This window comes from Mytilus edulis, chromosome 12 (assembly GCF_963676685.1).
Source record: "Mytilus edulis chromosome 12, xbMytEdul2.2, whole genome shotgun sequence".
Lineage (NCBI taxonomy): Eukaryota > Metazoa > Mollusca > Bivalvia > Mytilida > Mytilidae > Mytilus > Mytilus edulis.
In genome coordinates, this window is record NC_092355.1 from 76,004,784 (window position 1) to 76,016,375 (window position 11,592).

Genomic DNA, 11,592 nt, shown 5'->3' on the forward strand with positions numbered 1-11,592 from the left:
CACATTCATCCTGTGTCAGAAACCTATGTTGTGTCAACTTTTTAATCACAATCCAAATTCAGAGTTGTATCAAGCTTAAATGTTGTGTCCATACTTGCCCCAACTGTTCAGGGTTCAACCTATGCGGTCGTATAAAGCTGCGCCCTGCGGAGTATCTGGTTCTATTAGGTATAAGATAAAGTTCATTTATAGAAAAATATAGAGGAATCCTATAGTAAATAAAAAAAATTGATTTAGACCTGTGAGCCCCCTTAATGACCCATAGTACTACAACAGATAAAAATGAACTAGTTTAATACAGTGTATAATGTCCCCTTCAAAACATGACACCCAAACTGTATTATGCAGCAAACTCTGATTTGTAAGGCATACATAGGCTAGCAGGTCAGTTTTGATGGGCTAGCAGTTCTTCGAACAGGGCTAGTAAAATCCTGCTGCCAATAAGTCCTGGGCTAGTTAGCTGTAACAACATTTTTTAACCCCTGTATCCACACCCTCCTATATCTGTATAGCCCATCTGCACCCTCCTATATCTGTATACCCCTCCACACCCTCCTCTATCTGTATACCCTATCCACCTTCTTCTATATCTGTATACCCCATCCGCACCCTCCTATATATGAATACCCTATACACACCCTCCTATATATGTATACCCTATTCATACCCTCATATATCTGTATTTATCATATACTTAGCATTAATATGATAGCTTTTGCATATGTGTAATGGGGGGAAGTGCACAAGCCATATCTTCCCACCCGGGCTGATAACCCATATCAAGTGTCTCTCGTGCAAAAAACCCATATCAGTGCCTCTCGTGCAAGTTACTTCCGGTGTTTCCGGTATCGGTTGTTTACTTTTCCATTGTGACGTCAGATGTTTTTTATGACAACGTCAAAATTTACGGGAACTTTTGTGGGGATAGTTTAATACTTGCTAACAAATGCCATTGACAATTATGAATCATTTTATAGTACAACAAACATGGAGTAGTAATGATCGTAAAACTCTTCCAAATTTTCAATGTTTCAAAATGCCTCTATAGGATATGTTACCATAAATATATAAGGAGTTAAGGATGTACTTAGGTGAGGTTTTGGAATTCGTGTCAAATGTTCGGACTACTTGGGTTTTTTCCATATTATGCAAGGTAAAATATGTTGCCCCATAACACCCATTTATTTTTTCATATAAGTTTTGACAGCTCATGAAAGGTCATTAACCAAAATTTTAGAAGATTCTTAATTTTCTTTCTTTTGTTTTGAGACCCAAATAATACCAATGCAAATATAAGGTAAAAGTCCAAGTCAGCCTTTTTCCGCCATATTTTAAATCTCAAATATCTCGAAAAGGAGGTCCATGACCTATCAATATTTTTAGCTTATTTTTATCCTTAATGAATGCTCTACCAGCTTATAGAATCAATTTCAATTCTTAATTTATTAATTTTTACCTAACCTCACCTAAGTACATCAGTGTTTGACTGTTTTAGTTATTGCATTAGTTTATTTGCCTTACATAAAACTATTGTCGGAAGTATACGATAAAGCGATTAATACATGGCCTTTTCCATATCAGCCTGGGTATCATCCCTCGACCCATATCAGCACCTCGACTCCGTCTCGGGCTGATATGGGGGTCTCGGGATGATACCCAGGCTGATATGGAAAAGGCCATGTATTAATCTCTATACGACATACACACCCTCCTATATCTGTATACCACATACACACCCTCCTGTATCTGTATACCCCATCCACACCCTCCTATATTTGTATACCTTATTTCTACCCTCCTATATCTTTATACTGTTATTTTACAGAATTTTATAGTTTTTAGAGTTGTCACTGATATTGAATTAAATAAGGAAATAAATAAATTATGAAAAAGATGATAGGTATCTCTGCCACTAGACAATTTGAATAAAGAAATTTGAAAAAAAAATTATAGTGTTTATAGGATCATCCCTTTCAAATTATTTTCAAAGTGCCAACACAATATAAAATTATTAAACAATTTTTATTTCCCCTTATTGAACATACAAATATTGTCTAGTAATTAGTCTTTGTTATAATTGTCATGACAACGGATTGGTGTCTAGTAATTAGTCTTTGTTATAATTGTCATGACAACGGATTGGTGTAAGTTTTGTTTGACAATTTGTTTGTTTACACTGACTTTAATTACAGCTAGTATGATAGTCTATGTTCTTGTGTTTTATAGTAAAATTTAGACATTCAAGTCTATATAACTTTTTCATATTTGAAGTCCAATTTAAATAATCATATGACTTTTGACTATAGCCTTGAGAAAAAAAATCAATTTGACCAACCATATCTTATACATCATTTTAGTGATTCATTACTTAATAGTTGATCACTGGTCATATACTATAAAATATTACCTGATGTGTTTTAATCAAGGGACTGGCACCTCCTTGTTCTACCAGACATCTTGTGATCTGTAGATATCCCTCCTCAGCAGCCCCATGTAAAGCTGTGTATCCACCTCTCTAAAATATAACCAAATAACATATAACTATTATGTACAATACTTTGTTATCAATATCAATAATATATATACAACATGTCCTACAACTGACATCAAAACTTGTCTGATAAACTGGACAATGTTGTGTAATAAATATAAACTAAATATACATCACATGAATCAGTGGTCAAAACTGAATAAAATGACCAGTCACACTTGTATTCATATTGTACATAAACAACAAATAAACATGTTTTGTTGTGAAATCTCAAGACTTCCATAAAACCTGATATCTTAAAAAAATATTTTGTTCAAGAAATGTGTAAAATAATTATATCAATGGATTCAGTAGAACAAAACAAGCAAAATGAGACCCAACTTTATATGATTCTTACAAATATTTGTTTGTTAAAACTGTCTAATTAACAGCAGGAATTAGTGTAGATTCAGTATAATTGTTCATTTTAATAAAAATATTTTTTTTAAGAAACATGAAAAAAAGTTATATTTTCTGACTCAGAACAATAATACGAGTAAAATGAGACCCCACTTTACATAATTATTACAAATATTTGTACAAATATTTGTTCATTAAACCTGTCTAATTAACAACATGATTTAGTGTAGATTAATAGTAATGTGATCAGACTAAGTAGATAACATACCTCTGTGATGTCGATCTTACATCCTCTATCAATGAGGAGTCTACAGACCTCCAGGTGTCCTCTCCAGGCAGCAGACATTAATGCTGTCCATCCATCCTCCTGGAATAATACAACTGACATCAAAACTTGTCTGATAAACTGGACAATGTTGTGTAATAAATATAAACAAAATATATATCACATGAATCAGTGGTCAAAACAGAATAAAATGACCAGTCACACTTGTATTTATATTGTATATAAACAATAAATAAACATGTTTTGTTGTGAAATGTCAAAACTTCCATTAAACCTGACATCTTAAAAAAATATTTTTTTCAAGAAGTGTGTAAAATAATTATATCAATGGATTCAGTAAAACAAAACAAGTAAAATGAGACCCCACTTTATATGATTCTTACACATATTTGTTTATTAAAACTGTCTAATTAACAACAGGAGTTAGTGTAGATTCAGTATAATCATTCATTATAATAAAATATTTTTTTTAAGAAACATGAAAAGGAGTAATATTTTCTAATTCAGAACAATAATATGAGTAAAATGAGACCCCACTTGATATAATTATTACAAATATTTGTTCATTAAAGCTGTCTAATTAACAACATGATTTAGTGTAGATTAATAGTAATGTGATCAGACTAAGTAGATAACATACTGTTGTGATGTCGATCTTACATCCTCTATCAATGAGGAGTCGACAGATCTCCAGGTGTCCTCTCCTGGCAGCAAACATTAATGCTGTCTGTCCATAATCCTGGAATAATACAACTGACATCAAAACTTGTCTGATAAACTGGACAATGTTGTGTAATAAATATAAACAAAATATATATCACATGAATCAGTGGTCAAAACTGAATACAATGACCAGTCATACTTGTATTTATATTGTATATAAACAAACAATAAACATGTTTTGTTGTGAAATGTCAAAACTTCTACATGTTCCATAAAACCTGATATCTTTAAAAAAAAAAAAATTTCAAGAAATGTGTAAAATAATTATATCAATGGATTCAGTAGAACAAAACAAACAAAATGAGACCCCACTTTATATAATTCTTACACATATTTTTTTCGTTAAAACTGTCTGATTAACAACAGGAATTAGTGTAGATTCAGTATCATTGTCCATCTTAAAAAATTTTTTTTTTTGAAGAAACATGAAAAGGAGTAATATTTTCTGATTCAAAACAATATTACGAGTAAAATGAGACCCCACTTTATATAATTATTACAAATATTTGTTCATTAAACCTGTCTAATTAACAACATGATTTAGTGTAGATTAATAGTAATGTGATCAGACTAAGTAGATAACATACTGATGTGATGTCGATCTTACATCCTCTATCAATGAGATGTCTACAGATCTCCAGGTGTCCTTCCTCGGCAGCCCTCATTAATGCTGTATATCCATCAACCTGGAATAATACAACTGACATCAAAACTATTATGTACAATACTTTGTTATCAATATCAATAATATATATACAACATGTCCTACAACTGACATCAAAACTTGTCTGATAAACTGGACAATGTTGTGTAATACATATAAACAAAATATATATCACATGAATCAGTGGTCAAAACTAAATAAAATGACCAGTCAAACTTGTGTGTATTTATATTGTACATAAACAACAAATAAACAGCATGTTTTTTTGTGAGATGTCAAAACTTCCATCAGAACTGTCATGTTAATTTTTTTTTGTTTTTTTTAAGAAATGAATAAAACATTTACATCTATGGATTCATTACAACTTTCTGAGTAAAATGACATTTCACTTTATATAATCCTAACAAGTATTTGTTGATATATTGATTAAATCTCTGAGTAAAATGACATCTCACTTTACATAGTCCTAACAAGTATTTGTTGATATAATGATTAAATCTGTCTGATTAACATGATTCAGAATAATGATCATTTTTTTTAAAAAGCAACTTTTTCAAAGAAATATGAAAACTAGTTACATTTCCTGATTTAGTTCGAGGACACAAACAAAATGAGACCCCACTTTGTATGATTCTTACAAATATTTGTTGTCCATCTAACCTGTCTAGTTATTAACAACATAATTTTGTATATATTAAGGAATGTGGTCAAAGTGAAGCAATAACATACATGTGTGATATTTGTGTTACACCCGCTGTAAAACCTTGGTGTAAAAAAATTGTAAGGGTTCCTCGGGACCCGGTGTCTCGCCTACTTTTGCTGTAAATCGCAGGCTCAACAAAAGTGAGGAAAACAATCAATAAAAATATTCCTTTTGATACTATCTTTTGATTGTAAGAAGCTTCTGTCCAAGTTTGGTAAAAATCCAGGATAGTTTTTGAATCTAATAAATGTTTTAAAAACTTTAACTGCAGACTGTATGTAATGTTAACTGGAAGAAAATCTAAGTCTATTTATAAGTAAAATACGGAAAAAATGGATTTATCTTTTTTACAAAATTTACTTCTGGATACTATCTTATGATCACAAACAAGCTTCTGTCCAAATGTACAATTTGTTATGTTCTGAAGTAACTTGTAGTTGTGTGTTTTATTGCTGTTATACAATCTGTTATGTTCTGAAGTAACTTGCAGTTGTGTGTTTTATACTGCTGGTGTACAATCTGTTATGTTCTGAAGTAACTTGTAGTTGTATGTTTTTACTGATTGTGTACAATCTGTTATGTTCTGAAGTAACTTTTAGTTGTTTGTTTTATACTGATTATGCAGTTTGTTATGTTCTGAAGTAACTTGCAGCTGTGTATTTTATACTGCTGGTGTACAATCTGTTATGTTCTGAAGTAACTTGCAGCTGTGTACAATCTGGTATGCTCTGAAGTAACTTGTTGTTGTGTGTTTTATCTTGATTATGTACAATCTGTTATGTTCTGAATAAACGTGCAGTTGTGTGTTTTATACTGCTTAGGAACAATATGATATTTCTGAATAAACTTGCAGTTGTGTGTTTTATACTGCTTAGGAACAATATGACATGTTCTGAAGTAACTTGCAGATGTGTGTTTTAAACTGCTGGTGTACAATCTGTTATGTTGTAGACCTTTCTTATGAACAAAATGGTATGTTCTATAGAAGAAAGTTGATGAACCAGGGGTGTTTCAAAGAACATTTCGTCCTTTTTCTGAAAAAAAAGTACATTGGAAGGTACCAAGACCTTGTTGATAAATATTCCGTATCAACTTCACAAATAATACATGATAGACTCTTGATGTATAGATTTTGCGTACTGATGTTGTTTATTATCTTAACAACGTGTTTTATTGTTCTTTCATTTTTCTTTGTTCTAATATTGATATTACTTTTACTAGGATTGTTGTATGCGATATCTATTTAACGTGGCTCGGTACTTAAACATCCCGTCAATGTGTTTGTATAAACCATACAACTACAAGTTACCTGAAACATAACAATTTGTACATAAGCAGAATAAAACATACAACTACAAGTTATTTCAGAACATAACAGATTGTACATAAACAGTATAAAATAAACAACTACAAGTTACTTCAAAACATAACAGATTGAACATCAGCATGTATAAAGCACACAACTGCAAGTTACTTCAGAACATATACATCAGCAAAATAAAACACACAATTACAAGTTACTTCTTAACATAACAGATTGTACTTAAGCAGTATGAACCATGCAGCTACAAGTACATCAGCAGTATAATACTTCAATGTACAATCTTTTATGGTCGGAAGTAACTTGTAGTTGTGTGTTTTAAACTGCTGGTGTACAATCTGTTATGTTATGAAGTAACTTGTAATTGTGTGTTTTATACTTCTCGTGTCACTGTACAGTCTGTCATTATGGTTATGTTCCAAAGTGACTTGTAGTTGTGTGTTTTAACTTCTTATGTACAATCAATTATGTTCTAAAGGTAAATTGTTGTCGTATGTTTATGTACAATATCTTGTATTTTTAAGTAACTTCCAGTTGTGTGTTTTATATTATTGATGTACAGTATTCAATATTTTGAAGTCACTTGTAGTTTCACACTGTTTTACTCTGAACTTCTTATGTACAATCAATTATGTTCTAAAGGTAAATTGTTGTCGTATGTTTATGTACAATATCTTGTATTTTTAAGTAACTTCCAGTTGTGTGTTTTATATTATTGATGTACAGTATTCAATATTTTGAAGTCACTTGTAGTTTCACACTGTTTTACTCTGATTTAGTTTTAAGTAACTTGTAGTTTTACACTGTTTCACTGTACACTATTTTTAAGTAACTTGTAGTTTTACATTGTTTCATTGTACACTATTGTTAAGTAACTTGTAGTTTTGTGTCTTTCATTGTACATGTACCATAAGATGACATATCTTAAGATGATTTTTCTATGAAGTATTAAATTAATAAATTAAAGTAGTTTTGTAATGTGACTTTTTTACATACATACATCTTGATAATCAATGTCTGCACCATTCTGTAGACATACTTTTAAGGCTTCTGTGTCTCCATCCTGAGCAGCTGTAGTAAGTTTCTGTAAGTAAATAGATAGTACATTTAATTTTGATAATCAATGTCTGCACCATTCTGTAGACATAATTTTAAGGCTTATATGTCTCCATCCTGAGCAGCTGTAATAAGTTTCTGTCAGAGAACATATATAGTACATTAAATAGATTGTAATGAATGTCGTTACTGTTTATTAGGTAATGATTATGTATTCTTCTGTTTAGCAATGACTACATAAATCAGTTGTATCCTTCCTTCATATAACATTCAGAGACAGGAATTACATAACATGCAATTGCTGGAATTTATGCATTTTATACTATCAAGATAAATTGTTAACCTTTAACCCTTTCAACAATATACACGACATATGACGCGATGACATACGCTATCCGCCACTGCTATTCGCGGCATATGCCGAGATGACAACGGATTTTTCATCAGGGGACTCTTAAACCATTCAGTTTTCATTCGGGTCCTCTCTAATTTTTCCTTGTATGATTCGAGGATATACAAGGCCTCATTTGCGGTTGAAATCCCGGCAATTTTTATTGTAAAATCATGCAGTAGAAGGAAAATTGAAGGAAAATAAAAACAAATATTTTGACAAATGCAAATGGTGGAAATCGGAAACGAAGCTGAAAATATGTAAATATTTCAGCATTTCTATGGCAGAAACTAACAACGAGGATTAGTTAAAAGGTTTTTTGTTATCTCAATGTGTTTATTACATTTAATTCGTGTGGGAAATATGATTTGATCGATCATTACGAAATGTAGAAAAAGGGGGGAAACAGAAACAGAGGTTGATAGAAATTTTGAGGACAGAGCCACTGATTTGTGCCACGATTACATAATACGTTGTGTATGGTGCGATACGCTACATAATGGATCAATTGGCGTCTTCTTTATAACATGGCAGATAAAACCTAGATAAGGGACACTAAAGGCAGAACATTTTAAAGCCACGGATGTATAAGAACTAAAATAGTTGAAGAGCCATAGTTGTGGACTGTTGCACGCGGCAAATTTTCTGTCTCTATCCAATATACCCTCATTTTCCAGTGGCACTCCAAATTTTCCAGACCATCATCCCGGATGGTCTCTGTTATGTTATTTGAAAATGCCTGTACCAAGTCAGGAATATGACAGTTCTTGTCCATTCGTTTTTGATGCATTTTGTTTTTTGATTTTGCCATGTGATTATGGACTTTCCAAATTGATTTTCCTCTGAGTTCAGTATTTTTTTGATTTTACTTTTTATGAACTAAACTTCCTATTGTATTTATCATTTACTTGCTTTCGTCATGAACATGTATGACATATTTGCCACTGGACGTTAAGCAACCAACAATCAATCAATCAGTTTAAATCCTTAAATGAGGATTTTTAAATAATGCATGGAATAAACAAATATTTTCTTATGTTACTGAAACTTCATTCAGCAAACATTACCCAATTCTTTGTCATTTAGTTAAAGAAAAGGGAAAGTTATGGAGATTGGAAATTTTGTAAAACAAAATATGTTTTGGCAGAGATGCGTCTTGAGCATGTGGGTAAACATGACTTATGAAATAGGTTTATGATGTAGACTATATTTTGTGCAAATCCTCAGATTAACAACATGCAGAAATGACGAACATGAAAATATGCAGAAAATAGGTCTACTTTTTTAAATACAAACATGCAGAAGTAAGATTGAAAACGAGGTGTATACCCGATCTTAGTATTAAAGCCGATCAATTCATTCTGACAACACTGTGTTAACCGGGACAAATTAAAATTCGATATTTGATTCATTAAAGAATTAAACAATCCATGCCAGCATTGAAAAAGGTTTGGAAATCACTCTAATATAGAAAAGATGAAATTAAAGTCTACGGTAAATTTCTTTCGTTTGCGGCAAATTAATTTACAAACTTGCATTTTCTTTTGCGATAGGAATATTCTTTAAAATTTGTTAGTTTACTTCCTTATCAATTTATAACCTTTGATCATTTTTAATACATAGGAAGATGAGTAATACACACGCACGCCATTGCTACGACATTGTACGGTATAATAGAGTTTCAACGTAGAATTTGTGGCGACTTTACTGCAGACAATGACGTCGCCAGATGATTTCAATGTTCCGGCCAAAAAACTAAACTTCAACAGAGAGTAGCGTAAAAACTGATACGGTTTCTAAGGACTTTCTTTGCACCGATGGATTCGTCTTTCATTTTTAAATCGTATATCAATTTTTTTTTAAAATTTATTGTCCAACAAAATAGAAAATCTTGATAATGTAAAAATATCTGCTAATTTTGATGATTTTCCCTATATATCCTTTGTAATTTTGGTGTATCATGTAGTTAATTTCAACGGCTCGTATCTCAAAAACAAAAACGGTTACCCCCTTTTTTTATTTCATTTTGTGGTGTAAATTTACAAGCAGAATTCGTATGTGAAATTTAAAAATCAAAGCGCGAAAGCGCTGTAAAGGCAGTTAATTACAGGTTGTGTGTATTTCTAGTCCAGTTATATCATTATCTTCCATAGAACAGAGGTGGTTTGTAGAATTTTAGATTTAGAGTTCTTTTGTACCTTAGTTCACCTATACATGTATCTATAGTCTACTGTTTACAGTATATTTTCTGTGCCTCGCCATGGAATGCATTTTTAGCCATGGCCTTGTCAGTTTGCTTTAAATTTATGAGTTTGACTGTCCCTTTAGTGTCTTTCGTCCCTCTTCTTTAGACATATAAGAACTTTTCCTTTTCAATATAAATAGACTATTTTTAATTATTGATTGTATACGCATATTCTATGACCCCCATAAAAAAATAGTTCACAAAGATTGACCAGTCTCTGTACTGTGTGTATAGCAATAACATCAAGTAACATAATGGTAAATGTACATAGTAACATGTCAACTTTTTTGATGACCATACCTGCCAACTGTCAGTATTTGCAGAGTATTTCCCCCATCGAGCTCGAGGCTCCCAAATGGAAATTTTGTAAGAGCAATTTTGTCGACTATTTAAAGAAAACAATTAATTCAACAATGGTTATAAGCTTGTTAATGCAAGAAGAAGCCAAAAACCACATTAGAATATATTTGAAGGGAATCCATGACAATCGCCCCATTAGCAAATAGTCCCACTTTTTCACTAACTCGCCCCACTTTAAAAAAAGACCTGCCCCAACCTGGATTACCAAATCGCCCCACTTGTGAACTGTGTTAAATCCCGTTAATATTACTCCTGCCAACTCGCCCCACCTAATAGAAAACGATAATATCTAGATAAATATATTATTAACCAGGAAGAATTTAGTAATGCCAACTCGCCCCACTTATGTAAAAAGATGTTATCCCATTGTATATAAGTTAAATTCTGTTAATATAACTCTTGCCAACTGGTCCCACCTAATGGAAATCGGTGAAATCTAGATAAATATATTATTAACGAGGATGAATTTAATAATGCCAACTCACCCTACGTATGGAAAAAGATGTTATCCCATTGAATATAAGTTCAATTCCTTATATTGCATTATGATACAATTAACAGGTTTCTTTTCAATTGTTATGCAAATAACTAAGCTTCAAAACTTACATTTATTCTTCAGTATATATCAATAATAGTAATTAAATTAATTTTCGGTTTGTTTGTATTCTGTGTAGATTAGTTTTTATTAAAGTGGTGCGAGTTTTTATTTTTATTTATATATATATATATATTAATCTAAAAATTACCGTTTTTTTATAAGTAGGGCGAGTTGGCAGGAGTAATATTAAACAGGGTTCTCGCTAAGGCGAGTCCATGAGTCCTGGACTCAACAAAATCTGTCTGGACTCACCATTTTCAAAACTGGTGAGTCCACAAATACATCAATATTGAAATATTTTGTATAAACTGAACACAGTTACCATGACTCACCGTGGCCAAAAATGACGAGTCCC

General features: G+C 31.7%; 1 protein-coding gene across 1 annotated transcript in view; it reads right to left on the bottom strand.

Annotated features, from left to right (window-relative positions):
- Positions 1 to 8,824, bottom strand: part of LOC139497847 (uncharacterized) — a 65,354-nt gene extending 56,530 nt beyond the window's left edge. The window contains exons 1-6 of the mRNA XM_071286086.1: positions 8,699 to 8,824; positions 7,588 to 7,671; positions 4,487 to 4,585; positions 3,817 to 3,915; positions 3,159 to 3,257; positions 2,408 to 2,515 (exon numbers count right to left, since the gene is read on the bottom strand). Of these exons, the coding sequence (XP_071142187.1) occupies positions 2,408 to 2,515; positions 3,159 to 3,257; positions 3,817 to 3,915; positions 4,487 to 4,585; positions 7,588 to 7,671; positions 8,699 to 8,824 (615 nt within the window). The remainder of the gene's footprint in view (positions 1 to 2,407; positions 2,516 to 3,158; positions 3,258 to 3,816; positions 3,916 to 4,486; positions 4,586 to 7,587; positions 7,672 to 8,698) is intronic.
- Between the last annotated feature and the right edge of the window lie 2,768 nt (positions 8,825 to 11,592).